Source organism: Phyllostomus discolor, chromosome 10 (genome assembly GCF_004126475.2).
Source record: "Phyllostomus discolor isolate MPI-MPIP mPhyDis1 chromosome 10, mPhyDis1.pri.v3, whole genome shotgun sequence".
Taxonomy (NCBI): domain Eukaryota; kingdom Metazoa; phylum Chordata; class Mammalia; order Chiroptera; family Phyllostomidae; genus Phyllostomus; species Phyllostomus discolor.
This window is the reverse complement of record NC_040912.2, coordinates 60,973,527-61,000,532: the sequence shown is the minus strand read 5'-3', so window position 1 is coordinate 61,000,532 and position 27,006 is coordinate 60,973,527. Positions and strand designations below refer to the sequence as shown.

Below are 27,006 nucleotides of genomic sequence, written 5' to 3'. Positions count from 1 at the left end.
GCAAATATGAAGCTTACTAAAGAACTCTATGATATAACGCTATTTTTAACCCTGTTTTGCAGGGACTTCAGATTTTCAATTCTATTATCAATGTCTATAAAACTGACATCATCTGAAGAAATCTGGGAATAAAAAAAGTTAACATGAAAATCTGCACATTTTTAAGTGATGCTAAAAGTGTCTTATAATACTAAACTCATTATTTAATTCTTCTTAATTTAAAAAGGCCAAAAATCAAGTTAAATTCATTATATTATATATTGATATTTAATTCAGAAAATATTATAGGCCAGTATGAAATATGAATTTCTAATTACAATATCAAATTGGCTATTGGATTTTCACACATGTAATTCTCTTCAACTAAGTGGGACTAGTACTGAGAAAACGAAAAACATTAATAGCTTGTTGGGAATTTTATGCACTTAAGTACAGTATATTTTCTGAAGGTAGTTTTTTAAAGTGTTTTTGGAGAATTACTAATACAAAAATACTGTACACTGGTAAACACTAAGAACAATAGACAATAGTCATAAAACCATTATAAGTTTTATATAACCTTATATAACAATGCAAGGCTAATTTGGAGACTCTGAACATTGTTTTACTAAAATGTTTTCAACTAAATTCACATGATCAAATGAAAGTTATTATTTCAATACTTTATCTCAATCTACATAATCCTCATTTTTCTGTCTTTTTAGAAGACTACTTACACCGCTGAAAACTAGATGATAAAACACGAAAAAGAACTTAAAACATAATGTTGGTTTTGGAAAACCTCAGCTCTTTGGCCTACATTCTTTCATTTTAAATAAAATCAAAATTTGGACTCTCAGAAACATATCACACTAAAAAAATAAAGACATAAAGAAAATGAGTTGTGAAGTTGGAATTGATCCTAAGTTACATAATATTGAAGGTCAATTTATGTCTAGTTTAGAACACATCACATTTTAAGGCTTGATGAATATATCATGTATCTCATTATTTACAGAGAATTAGAAAGCACAAATTCATTTTCTTAAAAAGCTTCTTTAATGCCCCAAATAATTTTCAGAAATGCCAAATGTTTGCCTTAATTAACATCTACATGGATAATACAAAGTACAGCAGTGTCAGCTAAATAATATTTGATCACCAAAGGTGCTATTGGTGGGATTCTGGTAGCTATAAAAGTGTATAAAGTATAAATTTTAGCAATTCTTACAATTTTGAGTGAGCTAAAAATGTTGTTTTATTAATTGAAATAACTGGTTAGACAGAAAAGTGGCTGGCTCAAAAAGTGGATATTTGTTTCTATGTGCTAATTGAGCTTCCAGAGAAATAACACTATTTTTTCTTTTAAGTTATGTGTAATTTTCTCTAAAATAAATAATATATAGTATTTGTATAACTATAAAATGTAGACGAAGTGCCCTAGTCAGGTAGCTAAGTTGGTTAGATTGCCATCCCAATATACAAAGGTTGAGGGTTGTTGATCCCTAGTGAGGACATATACGTTCATATACCAATGATTGAATTCATAAATAAGTGGAACAACAAATCAATCTCTCTCTCTCTCTCTCTCTTTCTTTCTCCGAAGCTCAGTATATATTTTCTTAATGTAGAAGGAAAAATTACCTACCCCCAGCTTGGTTATCCCAGAGATAACCATTATTAATACAGTTTTCCCAATCTTTGTTTTTAAAAAATTAAATATTAACTTTAATCATGCAATATTTTATTTTATTTTATTTTTAATATATTTTATTGATTATGCCATTACAGTTGTCCCATTTTCCCCCTTCACTCCCCTCCACCCTGTATACCCCCTCCCACCCACATTCCCCACCTTTAGTTCATGTCTATGTGTCATACATATAAGTTCTTTGGCTTCTACTTTTCCCATACTATTCTTACTCTCCCCCTGTCTATTTTCTGCCTACCATCTATGCTACATATTCTCTGTACCTTTTCCTCCTCTCTCTCCCTCTCACTCCCCTGTTGATGACCCTCCATGTGATATTTTAACTATACAGACTGCATTGATTATTTTAAATGTCTATCTTCTGATCATAAAAGTAACATTGTAGAGGATTTGAAATATACTGATAAAGCTGTCAATCTTCAAAAAAAAGACTGCACATTTATGAGTTATAAGTATATTCTGAGTCCAGAAATTGTATATACTATTATTTTAATTATACTTTAATCATCTTGGAGAAGTCAGTACTTTCAAGATAGCATTACAATACAGTAATTCTTCTAGAAAATAACAAAACTGTACCAATGAGAAAGAAAGTGTAGGGCCAATCTTGAGGAGGAGGTGAAATGAATAACATGGTTAAGAGGAGTTTCACAGAATACTAAGTGTGAGCCTTTATAACCAAGTGTGATAATGTGGTGATTTCAAGAACTGACAAACTGAACTTGACATGATGCTACTGAATATCAGTTTATGTTTTGCCAGTTCCTAATCCATGAACATATTAAATGCTCTATTGTTTGCAGACTTTGCCTGTTTCTTGGTTTGATTCCAAAGAAGGATTTTTAACTGAGAGTCAGGTACACAGAAATTCTCACATTTAACAATCATTACTCAGCACCTACTATACACAGGGTGACCACTGACCACTTGCATTTATAGTGACAAGAATACAAATGTAAAATATATGTTTTAGTGCTGGCCTCAAACATCTTATGTTCTAGCTGAATATACAAAACACAAGTAAAAATGCATAATACAAGACATTAAATGTCAATTTTATTCTTTTTTTTAATCCTCTTCCTAGGATAAGTTTATTGATTTGATGGGGGAGAGAGAGAGAGAGACGTTAATGTGAGAGAGAAACATTGACCTGTTGCCTACCTTATGTACCCTGACCAGAGTTCGAACCCACAACTTTGTAGTGTGCAGGACAATAGTCTGACTAACCACCCAACTAGGGCTCACTATTATTCTTTATTATTATAGACATATGAGAATTGTCTGTCAATATTGAGACAACACATATTTTATCTACTGAGTATTTACACGTAGAATAGATGACATGTTTGAACTCATTTTGAAAAGTTTAAAAACACTGTACAGCATGTGTACTTCACTGGTCACATGTCATGAATTTCAGTGTCTAACATATAATAGGTATGATGGTATAAACCATTGAATGGAAACCAAAGGACTACTATCAAAGCAGTTCTTTGCTCTTCTCATATTCTTACTTGGAAGTTTTTATACTTGGAATACACTAAATTAATTTATACCAACATATTTTGTCTTTTTAAAAGTATTAATTTCACAGAAACAATTACAGATTCACAACTTAAATTTCAACTGTTTTAACCTTAAAAAGCAAAATTAAATATCTTCTTTCAGGTCACATGAACATATACTGTTTTGCTGTTTTAAAGTCAAACTATTCGTTGCTCTAATACTCTGGTAGTAAATAGGTAGCCATGGATTAGGATGCTATTTGTTTGATGGTTAAGTATGTATTTTATATTTGATATCTGAAACCAGAATTGTGGGCAGTAATTTCAAAGTTTATTTTTAGGCATAATTTCTATTTTATTTTATTTTCAAAATCAAATGTTATGCATTTTTTAAAATTTCCCCCTCTCACCCTAAATTCATTTTTCATTAAAAATGTTTCTTGAAGACATTTTTATTTTGGAAATAAGGGGAAGAGGCTAGTCAAAGAACATATGTGAATGACCCATTAACATGGACAATAGTGTGAAAATTGACAGTGGATGATGGGTGGTGGGATGGGCAGAGGAGGGCAAAGAAGGAAAAATTTGGAAAACTGTAATAGAATAACAATAAAAATTAAAAAATGATAATATAAAAAGGACACATATTTTGCCTGTAGAGTTTTAAAATTCAAATTATTCTTCAGCAACTTTCTCTTTGAAATGAGTTAAATCATATGACTGGGGAAATATCTAAAACTGCAGCAAAACACCATATATTCATTTTTTTTTTATTTTTCTCTGTTCCAAAACTAACTGTAGTAATTAATATATTTTTAATCCATAAATATTTTATTTCAGCTTATCCATAGGACAATGTAACATTAAATAGGCTCATCAGATTTATTCTGTCTCTGAATTAAGCACATACCTGAAATTCATGACACCTCCTAATATATGCCCTATTATTAAAATACAGAACCAACACCTGATAAATGATGTGTATCGGTACTTTTCAAGAGGTCCTTCCTTTGCTTTATAGGAAACAAACAAAACAGAAGCATCAACAAAACACACTAATTTTGTGCTATTTCATTCAGAGGCTTAGTTGAAGATTGTACAAAAAATTTCTGGTAGAGCCATATATAACTAGAATGTAAGATAATAGATTCTAGACCCAAATGAAGCTATGGTGTCTCTAACTTCATTCCAGAGCCTTGTAGACTGGGGATAGAAGTATAATGTGAACTACATATGTAACTCTAAGTGCTGTAGTGGCCACATTTTAAAAAGGAAAAAAAATGTAAAATTTATTTTAATGATATATCTTATTTAATCAATATATTCCAAAATACTATTATTTTATCACATGATCAGTATGAAAATTACTAGTGAAATATTTTACAATCCCTTTAAGTCCAGTGTGAATTTTATACTTACAGCACATCTTTACATCAGAATAGCCCATTTCAGGTGTTCAATCACCATGTGTGGTTGTTTAGTGGCTACCAAATTGGACTGAACAGATTTAGAGAATCTTTATAGAGTAGCAGGAGGTCTATAAGTCTATAGAGACATGGGAGTGAGATATTAAGGGTCTTTCTTCTCTTCAGGCATTTTGACTTAGTAACTGTGTATTTGACAGTGTAAAGACAATATAAGGAAAAGGCATTTTATTACCTGGTAAAAGTTCTTACAACTAAATGTTTTATTATATTTTATTGTTTATGCTATTATAGTTGTCCTGGTTTTCCCTCTTTGCCCCCCCCCCCACCCAGTGCCCCTTACTCCCTCAGGCAATCCCCCCAACTATTGTTCATGTCCATGGGTCATGCGTATAAATAAATTCTTTGGCTACTCCCTTTCTTATACTATACTTCATGTTTCCATGACTATTCTGTAATTATCTACTTGGCCTTCTTAACCCCCTCACCTTTCCCCCATTCTCCCACACCCACCTTTCCCCCTCCTGATCTTTAACCTTTATTTTAATTATGATGTGTCTTAATGTGGGACTCTTCATGTCCATCTGGCTTGGGACTCTCTGTGCTTCCTGGAATTGCATGTCTATTTCCTTCACCAAATTAGGGAAGATTTCTTCCGTTATCTTTTCACATAGATTTCCAATTTCTTGCTCTTTCTCTTCTCCTTCTGGTACCCCACTGAAATGAATGCTGTATTGCTTAAAATTGTCCCACAGGCTGCTTACACTATCCCTATTTTTTTTAGATTTGCTTTTCTTTTTATTGTTACAATTGGTTGTTTTTGCTTCCTTTTGTTCCAAATCATGCACTTGAATCTCAGCTTCATCTGTTCTACTGTTGTTTCCTGTAAATTGTTCTTTATTTCAAGTAGTGTGACCTTCTTTTCTGACTGGATCTTTTTTATGTTGTTAAGGTCCTCACTAACTTCCTTGAGCATTTTTATAACCAGTATTTTGAACTCTGCATCTGATAGATTGCTTATCTCCACTTCATTTAGCTCTTTTTCAGGAGTTTTGATATGTTTTTCATTTAGGCCATGTTTTTTTTTTTTATTTCCTCATTTCGGCAACCTACCTGTGTTTGTTTCTATGTATTAGGTAGACCTTCTTTGACTCCATGTCTTGGTAGTGTGGCCTAATGCAGTACATGTCCTGTAAGGTCCATTGGTACAGCCTCCACTATCACCCAAGCAGGGTACTGGAGATATACCCTTCATGTGGGCTAAATATACCCTCCTCTTGTAGTTGAGCCTTGCTTGTAGTACGGATAGATGTGATTTCTGTAATTCTGTAGTTGTCAAACTTTCATTCAACTTGATTTCTATTGGTTCTGAGTGATGGTTATTCTATAACTTAGTTGTAATTTTGTTGTGGTTGTGCAAAGAGGTGACCCATGTCTGCCTATGCTGCCATCATGACAGGAAATTCCTCTTACAACTAATTTTTATTGAGCACTTAGCATATATGTGACACTTTCCTAATCTAGGTCAATTAATCATTACAATAGTTCTGTGAAATAGTGTATGGTTTTAGCCCTGCCTTACAGAAGATGCCTGGTGGGAAGACATGGAATAAGTGCAGTCAGTTAATGCAGAGGTGGTTTCTTAAAATGGAGAAGAAGAAATGCTCCCATAATAATAGTAAACTATTTTTAAAATGTAATAATTATCTAAGTCACTTCTTCCATATACAGTAGATAGATTTTGGAGAACACTTTCTGCCCAAAGAGTACAAATATTCTTACAGGCTACTAAGATTTATTTAAGTGTCATTTTCTGTATCTCATGATAACACAAGATGTAGGAAATTTGGATGAAAATGAAAAGACTAGAATTACACATAAAACACTTTAAATAACAATGTAACATGTGTCAATAAACACTGAAAAGCTTTCACAATAAGATGCCTTCAGTCTATAAATAAGAAATCAATATTGAGTCAAAAAGGACAATAAACTGAAAATAGATTACACAATGTGAGTGGAGAATAAGCACAAAAACCTGTTTTCTGCCTTTTGTAAAACCTGTTTTCTCCCATTTATTAGTCTAAACATAGGAACCATTTGTAGAAACTATCCTACCAATGTACCAATTCCTGAAATGAGGGTATAGAAAATAAAATAATAAGCTAAACCTAATCAAGATAATGAACATATTTCTAATTATTGGCAGTATTTTTAATTTTTATTTCATTGATTATGCTATTACAGTAGTCCCAATTTTCCTCCTTTGCCCCCCTCCACCTGGTACCCACTTCCTCCTAGCAATCACCCCCCTTAGTTCATGCCCATGGGTAATGTGATTAAGTGCTTTGGCTTCTCCATTTCCTATACTATTCTTTACTTCCCCCTTTCCTATTTTACACCTGCCAATTATGCTTCTTAACCCCTACACCATTTTCTCATTTTCCCCTCCCCCTTCCCAGCTGATACCCCTCCAAATGATCTCCATATCTATGATTCTGTTCCTGTTCTGGTTGTTGGCTTCATTGTTGTTGTTTTTGTTGTTGTTGTTGTATATATTTTTTTAAGATTCAGTCTTTTATAATTGTGAATTTGTTGCCTTTTAAATGTTTATGTTATATATTCATTTTCTTAAGTAAATCCCTTTAATGCTTCCTGTAATAATGGTGTGGTGGTGATGAACTCTTTCAGCTTTACTTTATCTGGGGAGAACTTTATCAGCCTTTCCATTCTAAATGATAGCTTTGCTGGGTAGAGTATTCTAGGTTGTAGGTCCTTGCTTTTCATCACTTTGAATACTTCTGCCCGTCCCTTCCTGCCTGCAAAGTTTCTTTTGAGAAATGCTCTGATAGTCTTATGTGAACTCCTTTTGTAGGTTCTCTGCTTTTCTCTTGCTGCTTGAAGATTCTCTCTTCATCTTTAACCTGTAGCATTTTAATAATGATGTGTCTTGGTGTGTTCCTCTTTGAGCCCAACTTGTTTGGTACTCTCTGGGATTCCTGGACTTGTATGTCTATTTCCTTCAATAAGTTAGGGAAGTTTTCTTTCATTTTTTTCATATAAGTTTTCAATTCTTATTCTTACTCTTCTCCTTCTGGCATCACTATGATTTGTTGGCACATTTGAAGATATCCCAGAGGTTCCTCAGTCTATCCTTGTTTTTTTTTTTTTTTTTTTAACTCTTGTTTTTCTTTTTGTTCTGGTTGGATGTTTATCTCTTCCTTATGTTCCAAATTGTTGGCTTGACCTCCAGCTTCCTTACCTTCTCTATTGGTTTCTGGGGATTATTCTTTATTTCACTTGGTGTGACCTGCATTTCTTTCTTTATGTTTTTGCTGTACTCAAGGAGTTCTCTGATCATCCTGATAACCAGTGTTTTGAACTCTTCATCTGATAGGTTGGCTATCTCCATTTCACTTGGTTCTTTTCCTGGGGTTTTATTTTGTTCTTACATTTGGGCCATTTTCCTTTTTCTCCTCAATTTATCAGCCTCCCTGTTTTGTTTCTATGCGTTAGGTAGAGTTGCTCTTGCTCCCTGTCTTAGTAGTGTGGTCTATGTAGAAAAAGCAACTGTAAACTACGTTCGGCAGAGCCATAGGCAATTGCCAGGGTGGGGCAACTCGCTTCACTGATTTATGGCTGAATAGGAAGGTCTCTGAGAGGGGACAATGCCATCCCCTGGCTTTTGGCAGTTCACAAGGCACTTGTCCTGTTTCCAGTTATGTCATCCCCTCCCCATGTGCAACTGGAGCCCTTCCAGCTACTGCCTCACTGGCAAATCTCAGAAAGGGCAGGTTTGTATACATTTTAAGACTGTGCTGGCCCTTTAGGCAGTGAAAATCAAGCAGTTTCTTCTGTGTCCCCAACTCCCACTGGTTTTTACAGCTAGAATTAACAGCTCTTCCCAGTGCTAGAGCCCTGGGCTGTCTGGTCTGGCCTGGAGCTGGGATCTTTCACTCCCAAGGTATCTGTCCCAACCATTCTGCTGCTGCTGCTATCTTTCTGTACCACATCACCTCTCTGGCAGTCTCCAAGACTCCACCCTGCCTACCCATCTGGATGAATGGGTCTTCTTTAAATCCTTAGTTGTTGGACTTTCATACAGCTCAATTTTCTGATGGTTCTGGGTGTTACTAGTTTTGAGATCTGGTTGTAATTCTTTCTATGGTTGTGCAGGTAGGCAAAGTATGTCTCCCTATGCCTCCATCTTGGCCAGAAGTCTAATTATTGACTAGTATTTAGATATATGCTTGTTTTATGACAGAGTACAGAAATGCCCTCTTCCCTCTGATTTTTACGTTTAACTTGTATTCATTATTTGAATCATCAAACCCCCCTTAACCACCTCACCACCATAACTGTCTCTATTTTGTGATCTCAAAAATACCATTCATATCTCCTTTCATGTTCTTGCCATGGTTACAATGTTACACTTATGCATGTAATTATTTGATTGGTATCTGCATCCACCACTAGATAAATTTCATGAATGCACAAACTGTATCAGTTTTATGCTCAATATTTTATCTGCTAACACAGTACCTACTATATAATATGTACTCAATAAATATTTGTTGAATAAATTAATAAATGTGCTCAGCATTTTTAAAATAATACTAACTCTAAAATAATCCTATTATTTTTACTTTTAGTTTATACAAAAATCAAACCAATTTAGTGATTAGCACAAGATCTCATGGCTAATAATAATCATATTGAACTCTAGTAGTTTGAGTCTTTTAATCACTTTTTGAAATCCCAGCTTTGTTTTGTAATTTTTCCCAATGCTTCACAGCCCATACTCAGCCCAAGTTTTATTATTGACTCAATGTCTTAAAATTGTTTTTTTTCTTTTTCTGTACTGCTGCTGCCTAGGCCAGACTGTGATAAAATTATCTTCCAAAAGATAAATCTGCCATCATATTACTAACTAAAACTCTTCAATAGTTGTGCACTGAAGAATAAAAGTCAGTACTACTGGGCATTGGAAATCTGGGTATTTCTCTACCCAGAACCTAAACTTTTCTACCTACCACTCCAATCTCAACTCCAATCAATCTTCCAAATAGTCTTTGCATCAAAATACTGAATATACCCCAATATTCTGTGCTTTTTTATACCTGCCTGTATTTATATAACCTTTTCTTTCTACCTAGAAATCTTTCTCCCCATTCTCTGCCCAGTAATACTCCCTTTATCTTCATGTCCCAATTCAAGTATATCTCTTAAAATCTTCCCTGACAAACCAGGATGACCCTGAATCATTCCCTCCTCTTCTGTGAGTCCTTGTAGCACATCTAACTCTGATAAAGCATGGATATCTTTCTTGTATACTGAAAGCTGGGAAAATATTTTTGTCAACTTTTTCTTTCCAAAAATTTAATTAAAAGGGACTAGTTCATAGTTTTCAAACCTAGTGAGTGAATAGACACAGATATCCAAAGTTCCTATTTATAATTCAAGTTAAGGCAATGAGAGCATTACAAGACTGTTTATTCAGTTATAGAGCAGAGTTTTTGCCTACGAGCAAGAGAGTTTCAGACACTATAGTGAGAAGAAGTGAATTGTCCATGTGATTTTTTTTTTAATTTAGTGTTGACACTATTACAAATGCCACTCATTCCACCCCCTTTTATTCCTTCCACCAAGCCTCCCTGACCCACAGCCTTCCCCACATTGTCTGTGTCCATGAGCTATGCATATATGAAGAAGCAGAAGAAAGCTTTTCCTTCAAAATATATATATTAAATTATAAGAATGACCTTTAAATTTTATTATTAATAATATTACAGTTAATTTCTAAGGACTGAGCACATGCATAAGAAATTCACTCCAGGAAATTTTTATAAAGTCTGTGGGACAACAAATATATATGGAAGACATTTAAATTTGGCAGTACAAGTTAAGTATTCTTGTTTTTCTTACCAAGAAGCTGTTTTATAAGTCCATTTTTATTCCCCTTACAAAATAGGCTGCTCTACTATAAGAAAAAGAAAATTACATAATAAAATTATATTCAGTCAGATTTTACCATAAAATGTCTTTTCTATCCTCACCTGCATATCTATCTATACAAACAGTACAAATTAAAAAATATATTTGTTTTTATTATCCAATTGTTGTATTGGAGCTATTTGCAATAATTTTGAACAATAATTTACCTTTGCAATAGCTTATCATCAACCACACAAAAGTGGAAAGGAGACTTCATGCACTTAATAATTTTATAGTAAGCTTTGGCTGGTGTGGCTCAGTGGATTGAGCATTGGTCTATGCATTGAAATGTCACTGGATCAAATCTCAGTCAGGGTGCATGCCTGGTTTGCAGGCCAGGTCCCCATTTAGGGATGCAATAGAGGCAAACCATTCGATGTTTCTCTTGCACATCAATATTTCCCTCCTTCTCTTTCTCCCTTTCTCTCCTCTCTCTAAAATAAATAAATACAATCTTTCAAAAATTTATAGTAAAGATGTTGTCATGGGGGTATGACAACCCATATATGATGATAAAAGCCAGTAATATGGATTTTCCATTGAAATCAATGGGAAACTTGATATGAAACTCTTTATTGTAGTTGCTAAATATAAATGATGGCATGTACCTCAAGGTCAGGGTATGCATTTTGGCTTTGCTTTTGTAAACTGTCATTGTAAGCATCCATTATGCAGTTGTTTATATTTATTTCAAATTAGAAACTGGTGTGCATATATTTAATTTTAATGTATTTTATATTATCCATGATCACATACATTTCACTTAATATTTAAAGCAAGGTACTAAAAACTAATTGTTAGTTCTTTCAAGAGTTGAGTTGCATTTATATATCTATTCCTTGTTTATTCATATGTTTATTTAAATTAAAGAATGTTAAACTTACTATGAAGTATCCATATAGTATAACAACCAAATTTCTGTACCTTAACCTCCCACACATGTATAAAGAAGGTGAGATAAGAAATATACTAAAATTTAGCACACTACTAAAAATGAGAACCAAAACAAATCTGAATTTGGAAGGTATCACAAATTATATAGTCCTAGAACAAAATGAGGGTTTCTCATTAATTTCAGTTATATATCTATTTTTTCCTATTTTAAAATAACAGATAGTCTCCTTTAATATTTTTGAATCTCAAATGGAGGTCATCTAAAGTTAATTTCTTGGAAGGTTATTCAACAATCATTTTGTAGGAAGTACATCTACTAGACAACACTGTAATCTTGAGAATGAATAAAGAGAAATTAGAGAAACTGCACAAATGCCTCAAGATGGAAATGGTCCATTCAGCAAATCTTAAATCAGTGATACCAGAGTCCATTTTTGTATACATGAGCCATTTCAACACAGAAATCCAAGTGCTCCTCCCACCCAGTACAATGTAGCCGTAACATGACTATTACTTCAGATTTTAAATCAGTAAGTCCTCTTTGACCAGATGAATTTAGAAAATCAGTTGTACAACACCTTAGCTGCAGATTACAATTTTCTGAGATATTTTATAAGCATTAATAGCTAATGTTTACATTATCCATTCTTTAAATTGGGAATGATCACTTAAATACTAGTAAAATAATTTTAATACTATGAAATCTATTTGGTTTTGTCCACCAACTAAAGTGGATCTCCCATATGCACATATCCATAATATATATCTATATAGATATAGATATAAGAAGATATTTTCATGTTGGCCCTATTATGTAATTGAAAATTACATTAAGAATCTTTCAAGGTACATTTATTCCCAGAGAACCACTACAGTTTCTTCCTTTTGCTATTTATGATTGTCATAAATATAAACAAATTCAAAATTTGGCAACCTCCAGAAGTAAATTAATATTTTAAATGATGGTATATTTGAGAAATTAAAGTACAACATGAACAATACTTCCATATGATACACTTTTGGAGAAAGAGCTTCAAGAATTTTTCAGCTAATTTGGGGAAATAAATAGGATCCTTTTAGAAAGATCATAAAAGCTTAGATTTTTTTGTCAAGTTTAAGTATTTTTTAGACTTGAAGTTAAATTTTATTCACGTGATACAAAATGAAAGAGACATTTTACTTTCCGGATTAACAGATCAACATTTTAGTCCCTAACATGATTCAGGTTTTTTTAATTAACTAATTTATTAGGAATAGGGCACATGTGGAATAGGGCACATGTTCTCTATAAAAGCACTCACAATGTTTCACATGTGTTAAACAATCTATTCTTTTACCTGTTGTATTACAAACATCCCTCTAGCTTCTAAACAACACCACAAAGCAGATCAGGCATGAAATGGTCATAAGTATTAGTTTCCAGTAGATTTCACTTTTCTTTTTCAAGCTACAGCTTGACATTTTGCAAAATCTCTAGAGACCAAACAGTGAAATCGAGTTACTGCAGGAGTGAACTGTAAATTCCATGAAACCATGTAATATATCTTAACACAGATGGACACAGTACATTAAAATAACTGTGGATGATAATAGAACAATACCATCTGTTTTGTCTAGGGAAGACAACGCACATCAACTACACTGTCAGTCATATCATATATCTTTAGTGTCATCATGTGGTAGACGACAACTCTATATGTCAGGCCAAGTGTACACTTCTTTAGGGATTACTGAAAACAGTAAAAAGTTAACTTGGAAACAGAATCCATGAAAAAAATCTTTCAAGTAAACAGAAGGCCTAATGGTTAGAACTTGATAAATGTAAACAGGTATCTCCTTTTCCCATTTCTCAAATCATTGTATAAAATTTAGGGTATTTAAATATCTCTAAGGATATGTCTTTAACCAAACACAAAAATTATCCTTTGAAGATAAATTCTGGAAAATCATTACTTATTTGTCTTAACAATATTTTACCTATATAGTTAAGCAGCAAAACCTCAGTTTGTACCATTAAAGTAATGAGGTTGTTCGAATGAGAGAGTGTACATTAATCTAATCTCCTTTTCCTATCTGCGCTATGTAAAACCTCAATTATTATGGTTTCTAAATTATGCTCAAGGGCAAATTAAAATTTACATGAGAGTTTTACTTGATGAGCTGAATGCTGTAAAGACAACAGCATGCAGTGTAACTTTTAATTTTGCAGATTTCCCTAAAGACAGCAGACTATATGGATTATAGGAAAATGAAGAACTTGGCAAGCTGCTTCCAACTGAACAATGTATCTTCCTAACTGACATTAATTAAAACTCCCAAAGGCCTCTTAAACACCTGACAAATACAATAAATGTTGCATACTGTGTGCATACTATCTACTAGCAGGAGGTAGTATATAAAGTATGTTTTGAAGGCAAAGATTGTATTCAAACTATATAACCATAAAGCTTTGGAAAGTATAACTATTGCTGTAAGCATAGCTAGTCAGTTAATATAAGACAAAATTAATAACAGTATAGAGGCAGACTGCTTTTCTTTAGTTTAATAGAAATAAACAAATGACAGTTACATTAATACTGAACTATATTATTTACCAAAAAAATCCTAAGCTACCATGAATATTATTGCTTAAAGTTTTCCACTGTTCCCCATTATATCTCTGAGAAATCATATAGGAGTATGTTTTCATCCTATTATTGTAAAATCTGAGTGAATGTAATGCATTCTCAAAAAAAATAAAATGTTTTTATCTAAATCATGCACTTTTACATGTTAAAATGTGCTTTAATAAATATTACAATTACAACAATCTTCTGATCAACTAAAAATACAAATTACAATAAATGAGATCATGCACAGCCACAAAGCAAATGCTCAAAAGGAAGCTTGCTATGAATATAAAATAACGTGAACTTAACATAAAAATTCCAGCCCTTACTATCTAAATTCTCAATAGACAGTGTCAGCCACTTAATTTGCAGGTACCTGCTCCCTAATGCCTCTCTTTGCAATGTTACTTAGACTTTCTTCTGTGCTAAACCCAGAAAAATGCCTGTCATTTGCTGTCAGATTTCTCATCTCAAATTCTCCTCAAGCAACAAAGTCAGGTTAATTGCAGTCACTTTTACATTCACCAGCAACTTACAGAGTCAGCGGCACAGTAACAATTGGCTGTGAAATGAGAAAAAGCGCCCCATCCCTGGAATTGGGCGAGAGATAACAAATGTGAAAGGATTGAATGCAAATACAGATAAATAAAACCTAATAGAAAACACCGCCTAAATTTAATGTAACAACCATTCGACCTCATTAGCTGAACATGTTCTTGTCATATTTCTTCAGTAAATGCTTTCATGCAAGACAGGCACAATGAATATGCTACCACTTGTACCTATAGTGAATGGAACTTAAGAATACACTGTAGATACACAACATTGCATAGTAAATAGGTTTAAATCTTTTCTTATAAAGTAAAAAAATCCAATTTATGGGAAAACATGTTAACAGAAATTAGAGTATAAAAACAAATTACATAGACACTTATTAGCATTTTGCTGTGGATCTTTTCTTGAGTATTGGAGTAAATATCCTACTGTATGTTTAACCTAGACACACAGAGTATTTGGGTAAGTGTTTGTCAACTGAGATTAAGTGTGCATAAGGTTATGTGAGAAAATCCAATATTTGCATCAGAGAAAGCACGCTTCTACCTTATCAAAAAGTCTGGCCACATGTTCACACCTGGTGTCCACAATTGTACTGATTCGCTTTCCATTTTAGTAAAGCATAAGTAATTGTATTCTTCTGAATAATAGAATGAGCAATAAATCAAACTGGTGCCAAATAAAGAAACTTAGTTCTAAAGTTGGAAAATATCATGTATTTTTATTATAATGCAGTAAAAAGTCATGCGTGAAGATGTGAGTGTTCATTAAGTTTACCTACATCTTCATAAACACTGCCAGTGTGTATCAATACCTTTTGAAATATGGATGTAACTATTATATCATCAAGCCAAATAATGTTTCAAATATTGCCTCTATAACCATTTTAACAATTTACAACCCAAGAGAATAAATTGTCCAGGTTATATTCTCTTTTTAACACACTTTGCAAGATTTAAGTCCTCATTTCTAGGAGAAAATATTTTGCAAAATATTGGCTTTTCATTTGAACATAATTTGTCACTGTAGTGCTACTTTTTAAATTTATTAAAAACTGCTTAGTTAAAAATTTTAAACTGAAATACATATATTTCCCATCAAATGGAGTGTTAGAGTTAAGTTGAGAAGGAAGCAAATGAATTATGTGTTTTTAATGTGTGTAAGGGGGACTTACTATGGCTATGTTATTTGAAAAGATAAATTATTATTTATTCAAATATAAACATAAAAGACTACAATAAAGACAGAGGAACAGAATAGTAAACCATAGAATGAGTTCGCATGTGTTTGAATGCTGAAGTGAGTATAGCTATTGATTTCTTTCCACATAAACAGTCTTTTTAAAAGATTTTTACACATCCCTGGTCAAATTATCAGTGTTAAAGATACTAAAAATGAAATAAAATCATAGGTAATACTGTTATTTATTAAAAGTCAAATATTATGCTTAGAAAAATATCAGTTTTCAATTTTATTTTGAAAATAAAATAAATTGATTTTTAAATGGTTACTTAAAAATTCTGTTAAAAAAAAACCCTGTGTTTTGAAAGACTAGGGCTAAATGAACTGACAGTAAGAAAGTACTGACCAGATATTTTTAAACACTATCACCTGAAACACCTTCAAAGCAGTGCAATCTCATAAAACATTCAGAAAGATTATCTGACATAATGAATGCTCAAAATGCAAGCTCAAATCTACCCTGTAAAGCAATCAAGTTTTTAGCAACTATTTTGACCTTAATGACACAAACAATTAATTCTGCAAACTTAACATCAAAATAAAATTCTACATTTAATGCAGAATACTTTTCAATGTCATTAATCTAAAACATTTGAAACAGGCTACCTCCTTATATTATACATTCTAGTATTTAGTTCTAATTTTAGAAAATGAGAAAAGAATGAAGAATAGAGTAATTCATCAGGAGAAGTCTTTTTATTACTAATTTTTCAGTGAATATAAAACAGCAGAGCATATTAACAAAGACGTGGCCCCTATGATCATACGCATTATATTTCACATTCACCTATATTAACCAATTAGAAATGTACAGTAAAATTTCTTGAACTAAATAAAGGCATTCATAAGAAATAATATTATGTGGCAGGTAAAATTATATCTAAGGTAATGAAGTGGTCATTATCCTCTTAAACTTGTGGGATAATGAAAACAGGAGAAAAGGAAAGATAAAGAGCTCTGTAACACAATTTTGATAAGAAATTCAAACCAATGCAAATAAATGGTTTTTAAACTATCGGACTCTTGTTCTAACATAATCCTTACATTAAATTTCATTTTTCTTTCTAAATAAAAGAAAACTTAAAATATTCCAGATTATAGAAATATTTTAATATTAGAAAATTTGATTCAAGGTAAAAATTTTAGCTTTAATTTTTAAATCATTTTTACTTCACCAATCCATTTATCATGAAGTATCTGTTAAAATCTAGTCCAGATGCAGACACTTCCTCTTTAATACATGCTTTAAGTCAAACATCTCACCTCTATGAAAATAAAAAGAGCCATAAAAATAAAGGTAAACATTCTGTTCTTAAACAGACCATATTCTGTGAGAAGTTCATGGCAAACAAAATTTTATTTTATTTTCATCATATACTGCTGCCTAAATTATATTTTTAAATAAGATAACTTAGCAAACAATGATTAGTCCATTACACTTATATGAAGTAATTTCTCTGTTTAAAATTTTACATTTAAATAATGCCAATTAAAGATAAACTTGTAAAATTATTTCACTTATGAATTTGTTTGAATATTTTCACATGATTTTAAGTCCTTCTAAAATATATTGAATACATTAGCACTGAAAGCAATAACTGCATTAATTTTTATAAAAAAAGACATTCCAATCCTTAATACACTTAATGTGGCCCATTCTAAAATATAGTCATGGATGGACAAAAATTCAATAATATTAAGTATCTCACTATATTAATATGGTTAAAAACATAACCAAGGGAAGAGACATTTACAAAGGTTTTTGTGTGTTTATTTACTAAATTATTACATATCCTCCTGTAGACACATCCTGAAGTGTCTTGCAAATGCCCACTTTAGCCATTGTGTTAAATCTCTTCTAGAGGGCACTCCACAAACATGCAATGCATGACTGAAGTTTCTAAGTTATCAAAATAACATAACTTTTTGTATTCACTCATTTACAGTTTACATACACCGTGTAGAACAAATTAACTTCAAATTCAGGTTATAAACACATCTTACAGATCTTACCATAAAATACCTCCATAATACTAGAAATATAGACAGGATTTTACCTGTTTTCTTTTTAATAAGCAATCAGAGCTTTGAAAAAAAGTTACTTTTTTGCATTCCCTTCAAAACCTGTTGTCTTCTTAGTCCTGAACTAAAATGTTTATTTTCAGTTATTCATTTCACTTGTCTTTATAAATGCAGTCTGCTGCAATTCTCAGACAAAATAGAATTTGTTTATAAATTCCTAGGACTCTTACTTAGGAGAGTCAGTAAGACTATTATAGCACTGAACTGGTATGATATTTCCTGTAAATACATTAAAGAAAGAAACGAGCTATTGTAAAAACTGTATCTACTTAAAGTAACATGTAAAATAAGCTAATTCTGGGACTTTGGTAGACATTTAATTCCTGTGGTGGTTAAAACAAAATATTTCAAAAAATACAAAAGTAATTAAAATTTAAATTTAAATTAAAAAATAAAAATTTCTAATAATTATTGTCTATAAAAAGAGACATAATTCCAAAATAAAATGGAACCTATTCAAAGCAGGATGTCCAACTCTTTTAAAAAAAGGTTGCTTAAAACAATGTTTAAAGGTTGACATTTTTCAATGCATATATTCTGAGATAACTTTCTAAATGCTGTTGTTATTTAAAAGAATGATTCTAAAATAATAAAAATAATGATTCTGTTCAATTTTACTTTAGTAAAACTTGTGGACATTTGCTTTAACTTTTGAGATACATTCTTTCTCATTATATACTAACTTAAAAGTGAAACATCTTTCAATAATAATTTTTCTATTTTCATTTTAATGTTTTTCATTTAGTCTGAATGCAATGCAGAATGGTAAATAACCTTTATTTGTAAAACAACTATAATCTTATTTTCAAACAGGTATACTCATTCTGGCCTTCATATAAGTATATGCTTTAGAAGCTTTCTGTTCTCTGTCACTGTTTTCTCAGAGTTGTCAGTGAAGAATGGAGTGGCTATCCTCCAGTTAAGAATACTTCATTGACAAACAAAATAGCAAAAAGTAAATCTGTCTTATGAAAAGGATAACGGGCTTCTTAAAAGTCTATCTTTATTGAGCAGTTATTTACTTTTCTAGATTTAAAGACAACAACTGTATTTTGAGACAGTAACAAAAATCAGAAAGTGCTCTTTAATGTTACCTAAAGATGCATATCCAAATTATCTTGAAATGAGTTTTTAAGCAACATAAATGATTATAGTGTTTACATCATTCACAATCTTTTAGAAAATTTCAACAAATTAATAACTAGTATTTGCAGTTATCATGGGCAAGCATCTGTGTTGTAAAAAGTCCTTGTGGTCCTTTTCACCTTAGCTAGACTTGGAATAAATTCATTGTATAAGAAAGTATCAAGTAATGTGGCCCTCTTGTGGAAAACTAAGTATCACATTCTGCAGCACAATGTTACACAGTAAACTAGAAGCTACACAATATTCATTACAAAGCTTTACAGAACCTTCCAAAAATCACCCAATGAACTTAATTAATAGCCAGACACCTGAAGGGCACTCTTGTGCTGGTATGACGTAACTAATATGAAAATCCTATCTTTACTCATGTTTCAATCATGTTCCAAATACTAATAAATTCTCTGCATCCTTTAGCTTACCACATGCTCAATTTGCTATGAATACATTTTTTTTCTTATTCAAAAAAACAGGCTTATTTGTTTTAAGGAATCACTGAAGAAAACAAAACTTACCTGCTGTTGTTGCAGATGCAGCAGTTCTACTGTGCTTACTTCAGAACTGGTGTCACCACTTGATCTTCCATCTCTGCTGCCAGCCTCTAATTGGCTGCTTAGGGTGCTCATTCCATTTTGATTCATTGAACTGTTGCTTATTGTCTCTGTCGCAGATTCCTGCATCATGACTCAATACCTAAAAGTGATTAAGAAGTATCAATTAGCACACGTTACACCTTCACACTTCCATTATCAAGATGTCCCTCTCTGCCAATTACAGAGACAGCATTTTTAGAAGCAAAAAAAAAAAAAGCTTTGAATAGTCATTTACCAAGAAAAGCAATACAAATTTACATTTCATATACATACTAATCATTGAAATTATGGTTCCTATAAGCATTTTTGTGTGGTTATATTTAATAGCCAAAGTAACATACCATGCACATAGAATGGTCAATAGCATTTATGAACAACCACATTTTAAAGTCTCCCTATAAAACCAGTTTAAATGAAGGCACGACTGCACACTCTAGTGTTCTATATTTCCTATTATCTACCTTTGACAACCATGGATGACTATACTGCCTTCTTTTAAATATTCACTATCTTGATTTTGTCAGAATTTTACAACACATCTTATGCAATGCTGTTGTTTAATGATGCACAGCTAATCATACAAAATTAAAATTTTGTAAGGGTGTTACAAATCATATGGTATCAACCAATGATAAATTGTATAATGGGTTTCTTTTTTTTTGTGACTAAATAAAATTTTGCCTTGGAGGCATTTTAAGAAAAAGCTCCTGCTGCAAACACGTCAGATATTGCCTATTTTTTTAATCAAACAGCTCATATTCATTTATTTTTCTGACATTTAAAACATTTAATACTGTCCTTCCTAGGAAGTAATTAAGCTTATGCATGAGCAGCAATCAAACTGTTCACTTGAAGATGACTTAAAACTCAATTTTAACATAGGCAAATAAATGAAAGATATAAAATTAATTTTCCAGGCATGTATTAGATATGAAAGCTGGAAATAAAATCTATCAAGAATATCACTAATGATTGTGCTAAAAACAGCATAAATTATGCATATTACCTTCTCTACAGTAATAAATGTTTTATCATTTTCACTGCATAAATATACTGTACTTTCAGGATAGCAATGAGATGTCCTGCCAAGATCAGTGGAAACTTGCAGTAAATAAAGAACCAATGTGCTCTTACAAACCAGAATTTCACAGTACATCTTGAATCTGTGATTTAGAAAGGTTGGTTTTGGCGCTTGAAGATATCTGAATCCTAAACCATAACCTAGTAGATGCACTTCTCTGTTTTACTTCTACGGACAGAATTTCAGAAACAACCTAGCTGCACTGTGACTTTAATGGTAATGCTAGACAGGCAGGGGGCTTAACCCAAAGTAAAGAAAAATGCTAAACTTATCACTCAAACTAATCTTTTTATTAATATGTGATTTCACTAGTTTAAACTTGGTCATATTTTAAGACTTTTGTCCACTTAAAAATTTCAAATGCATTTATTATAAAGCAAATGCAAGTTTAATATATTTTTGTGTCACAGAGAAATCTTCAGATTTTTACAAAATGTGACCATGGGTACTCATACACACATAGAGACACACATATACACAAATATGCTTGTGCAATAAAGATTTTTTGCATGCTAATATAATTATTAAAATAAATGGTTATAACAATACTTTTAACAGGTATTTTCTTCAAGATTAAATTATTAGATAATTTTTATAACTCCAAAAATTCAATAAACAAAACTTGCTTACTTACAAAAGACCATCAGTAGCTGGGTTAGCAAAGCAAATTAGAATAACAAAAACTACATACACAAGTGAAACCTACCCTGATTTTTTTAAACAACAAAAAAATCCCATAATCATAAAGGAAGCAATTGCTGTAACCATAGTAAACAATTCTTGAACCAAATATGTTATGAACAAATTGGTTTCATTAAACATCTTAATGAACATTAACAAAGAAAAATCATACAAAGGAAAACTGATACACAGTGATGAATTTTATAAGGAAAAAACAAAGCTAATACTCTTTTCTGAGATTAGGCAGCTAATAAGTATTCAAATTAGGCATAAATTTTACATGCACAATGTTTAAAATATTCAGAGAAAAGGTCTGATTGCCTTTAGTAGTTATATGAAAATTATAATTTTGGTCCTCTCCAACTGTGGAAACAGATAGACATAACTTCTATATATTGCATTTGAATTTTACTTTTGACAGTACAATTGGAGTATATATGTATATGTATGTTTTTCTTTTGTCATCCTATTTTATTTGAAATGCTTATCTCTGGTTGGAGTTTGCAACAAAAACAATATTTAAAAATGTATTTTTTAATGTAGTAGACAGATGCAAGTATTTAATAGTAATCTCTGAGTAGTTAATGTCAGTGACAATTGGATGAATTAAATAAGTTTTCATGTATTACTATGTTATAACCAAGTCCATCAAATAATTAAGAATAATCAACAAGCAGAGAGTCATGGGTTTAAATCTTAATTATAATTATGAAGAAACACCTATGTAGCTTCCAATTCCTCTTAACCAGAAGATTTTATTGTCTTTTGTGGAGTTTTGACTTTATAAAACTCTAAAGTATAAATTGTGATTTACAATTAAGTTCAACCGTCTAAGAGTCAGTAAAATCAGACTTAAGAAAAACAATTACAGTGATAGTATTTTTTAATATATAAAACAGAAGCATTGGATTTGACAACTAATATGCTAAAAGAAAGGCAATTGTGTGATAAGATGATTGCAATGTACATTTCACCCAAAGAAGAAAGCTTGGAGTATGTCTATTATAAAGGAGATATATCCTCAAAGATAATGAAGATGCTTTTGTATTTACTAAGTTTCTACTAGTGACACTTCTGCACCTATTTTCTACTAGAGGAAATATTTCTAGCACAATATGAGGTGCTGTTTACCTTTTAAAGTACAAATTCAGCATATTCTTTCAAAGTGAATGTGCTTATGGTCCCAAACACACCAAACTAAGTTATTCATTCTTTTCAATCCTACCACAAAGTTTTTACAAAAATCAGTGAAAATAAATTCCAGATCATTAAAGGGAAAGGTGAAATTGTGAATCATCATTTTAATGTTTGTCTGAACTGTTAGCTAAACCTTTAAATCTTTCATCATACACACCTTTTCAGCCACTTCAGAAAAATAACTCTTCATATCCTGCACTCAGATGATACAGTCCTACTTTCTCCATCATTAAGTGTTCCTTTCTTTCTTTTTTTCTTCTTCTGTTTCTTTTTTTCAAGCAAGTCACTGTACAGATACTTATTCTCTACACCACTTCCCTTTGAAACATTAAACTGACACTGGAACTGACTGCACAAGATTGCATTTTCTCCTCCTAAACAACTTGAATTGAAAGGTTACTTAGTGTAACAATATTTACTTGCAGAATTGTGTTGTTACCAAGGGTATAATGGATGGTGGCTATGCAGGTTTACGCAAGAATGAGTGAAGCATGAGGCATTAGCCATGTGTTTGACATGTTTCAAATTGCTATAATCCAGCATTAAACACACCCAGCAATTCATGCCATTTCTTGCAGCCATAATCTTGAATAAAGCGTGCACAACCACTTATTATATAAATTAGTATATGACTCCCTGTTATAGTCACAACAGTGCTTTTGTGTTTATTTTGCATCAAGATGTAGTCTTTATTTGTACAAATAGCAGGATGTAAAGACTTAGCTCAATTAGACCTCCTTATTTTATGACAGGGTGGTACTGAATGCTAGACTTGGTTTTATTTTTCCTCTTAGAGTTATAGGTTCCACTGGTATGAAACTGTGTACCATATGAAATAGACACTTGTCAGGCAATAACAGAAACCTGCATATATCCTACTCCATATTCACTATAATGTTCACAAGTTTGAAACTTCACCTGTTAACTATGTTATCTCAGCCACCACCGGGGACACTATTGGTCCTTGTTGTTTACTCAAGTTTTCTCTCTGGACTTTTCTCTCATCTTTTCTGCCTCCCTCTCTCATTTTCCCTACAGCTCTCCCTGCCTTCTTCGTTTTCACCATCTATCCCCATGTGTGCATGCATATGTATGTACATGGATGGACAGATAGATAGATAGATAGACAGATAGATAATAGGTAGATATGATAGAAAGATAGATGACAGACAGATCAAACTATGTATGTCAAGGATGGTAAGAAGGAACAAATAATCTCAACTTCCCTGTGCACTCCCCTATTCCATAAACACTGATGCTTTATCTTATAATATTGGTGCCTTAATGTTAAATCTCAATTTTTGGCATGTTATCATTTAATGAAAAAATGGATAAAATGATTTCCTGAAAAACTAAGAAATAACAGTATGTAGAACAAGTTTATAACTATTTGTATGAACTTTCTTAGACAAAATTACAGTGACATTAAAAAGTGTTTTATGTTTAGTACCTGGTTTCTTCTAGTGTCTAATTTATTTAACCATATGAATATATATATTCCAAAAGATTTTGAACATAGCATTTAAGTAAAAATACACAATAAGATAAAAACATATTCTTAAACAATGTGTAACCATTTAAAATTATTAGTATAATATTTCTATGCAGATTCACACAATAAAGGGCTAAGTATGAGGAAAACCCACATATCCAACAAAAAAATCATATACATTTACCTGAAAATATCAGCTAAATTCTACTTTGAAAATGACTGTGATGTAAAACTTCTATAGTAACTAGCATTTAAATAATGATAACTTCTGTGCTCTAGTGGAATTAATTCATCATGGATACCAGGCACATTGCTTTTGAAATCTCTTACTGCTTTGCTAAAAGTCTTTAATGCTAAGATTGCCTAATAAATCAAAATGCCAAATGTAAAGGACATAGTTGAATGTGTAAGAACAAGAATTGAACAAGTACATGGATATTTTTAATTTTTAAAAACTGAAACTGGATGTCCTTTTAGAGGAAGGATATTTACTGTTGTAGAAAGCAATATATATATGTAATCTTTATTATAACATGCTATATTATGTTAAGTAAATTAATACTAAGCTGTTTAAAAGTATTTGCTGCTGCATTGCAGTTATATAAACATGTTTAAAGTGCTAATCACAAATTAAGGTTAACTTCTTGATAAAAACAACTTTAGTTAGTAAAGTTCAGTTTTTATTTAAAAAATATTAGCATTTTAAACATGCAAAGTTGTAGGACATTTCAACACTGTAATTTTTAAAAAATAATAATCATGATTACCTTCAGTAAACAAAATATTGTTAGATCTTCACAGTGGCAAACATTTGACAAACAGAGTAGAACAATGAAATTCTTACATTTCACTTCAATCAGCTATTAATTTAGCAACTCAATATGTTATGTTTTGCTCCAGGATTAAAATAAAACTAACTTTAAAATCCAAGTAGATAAAAATTTCATTATGGAAATGTTGTAAAATGATAAAATTAGAGTGTTTAATCTTTGTGCCTTTTCATTTAAATATAGCACAACAGTAAATATGAAAGAATGATAGCTATATAGATGTATTTTATAGCAGCATTATGATCATGCATCTTACACTTGAATAATTCCCATTCACAAATATAATTGAAAGGGATTTGATAATATTGATGACTGTGATGAAACTAATTATTCCCATACATATTTCAAAATTACATTTTAAATTAATCTTAGATTTAATGTTTCCTTTTAGTTTCATATATTTATAAAATTACTGTGTATAGAATCATTTCCTAACAGTTTGAAGATGTATATCAAGTTTTACTTTTCAAGGTACATGCTAAATGGTCAATCTTTCTTTCACTCTATCACTTTTAATGTTAGATATTCATTTAATTTTTTAATGTTTTAAACCAGTCTTTTATAGTGGTTAATATGTTATTATTTTTATATAAGGGAAGAAGAAAGATTAGGGAAACTGTATTTCATCCTGTTGCTTTAACAACTTCTGATAAACTGACTTAGCATTCATTTATAATACAAAAAATGTTATTTCTTTGCAATGTGTTGAACTATAGCTATTATATATCTTAACATATGAGAGAGGATGACTTAAAAACCAAAAAATATTACCTATGTGGCAATACAAAAATGAATACTGGTTACAGGTTACAAAAAGACATGATAAGCAAGTATATTCTGTCATGCCTTTTCTTGCCTAAAGAAAAAAAAAAATCTTCAAATTCTTGAGACCAGGAATATTTTTAGTTTAGAAACTAAAGAGTTTAACAGTAAAAAAAATGCTAAAGCAATAAGAAATAATTAGATCTCCAAGAGCATAGAAAGACTTGCCTAGCAGGCAAAACCTCCTTCTTTTTTATTTTAAAAGCTTAGTGATTGACTTGCGCAAGTTTGCAAGTTTGCAAGCTTCCATGCATTGGGCCCACTTTCAGTCAAATTCCCAAAGGCTGGACTACTTGCAATAGCCTTCACTGATCCCCTGACTAATGAAGCTCTGAGCATACACTTCTCTTGTGATGGCATTTTCGCCTTTCCTGCCACCTATCTTCCCTTTGCCCTCAAGCTTACTTTACTTCAATTTTCAGTTTCCTGTCCACAACAACTCCCTGGGATTCCTTGCTGTTTTTCCTAAGCATAATACTGATCTCCCAGAGATCCTCATTCACTTGCCCTTTCAGCACCTTTCACTTCCAGTCTGTCTTTTGGGTTCCAAATGTCCCTTTAAAATTGCTCTTTATCAGACCCACCTCTTGCCTTCCTATTGGAAGACCCACAGCATAGGAGGTACACTTAGAGAAATTTCTTCTACCGGCTTCAACTTAGTGCAAAAGTCCACATGAGCCTAGCACGTGAATGCAATAATAAGGCCAGAATTTCAAGGTAATGGCATGATTGTGTTGAACAGAGTTTCAAGATCTGGTCAGAAAACTGCTTTTGTATTCCTTTCTGGTATGTGTGTGTGTGAAGGGGTCCTGCCATATTTGACAATATTGTTTCAGAATGGTTTATACATTATTCTTGAGATTGAGATTGAATTTTAGACATCAGAATGAACATTTTTATAATTAGCTCCAGTAATGTTAGCATGAGTCCCACCTCCTACCGTAGTCTTATCTAAACAGCAAGTATGTTCCAAGGATAAATAACTGTGATGAGTGTAGTGTGATTTATACACTAGCCTCAGTTGTATAAAACAATATACTATGAAGCAGCTGTAATCCCAAAACACCTGTATTAATGGACAACATGTAATTATCATAAACTGTTTTAAATGCTAGTATACATCAGAACATCAAAAAATAGTATAAACCTTTCTGTCATATTTCAAACCTAAA

General features: G+C 31.8%; 1 protein-coding gene and 1 long non-coding RNA gene across 2 annotated transcripts in view; one reads left to right on the top strand and one right to left on the bottom strand.

Annotated features, from left to right (window-relative positions):
• FOXP2 (forkhead box P2) overlaps positions 1-27,006 on the bottom strand; it is an 852,864-nt gene that overhangs the window by 298,008 nt on the left and 527,850 nt on the right. The window contains exon 3 of the mRNA XM_036010823.1: positions 19,654-19,831. Coding sequence (XP_035866716.1) covers positions 19,654-19,821 — 168 coding nt within the window. The 5' untranslated portion in view covers positions 19,822-19,831. The remainder of the gene's footprint in view (positions 1-19,653; positions 19,832-27,006) is intronic.
• The window catches only part of LOC118497148, a 22,660-nt gene continuing 2,867 nt past the window's right edge, over positions 7,214-27,006 (top strand). Inside the window, exons 1-2 of the long non-coding RNA XR_004899689.1 lie at positions 7,214-7,375; positions 19,306-19,309. This is a non-coding gene — a long non-coding RNA (uncharacterized LOC118497148). The remainder of the gene's footprint in view (positions 7,376-19,305; positions 19,310-27,006) is intronic.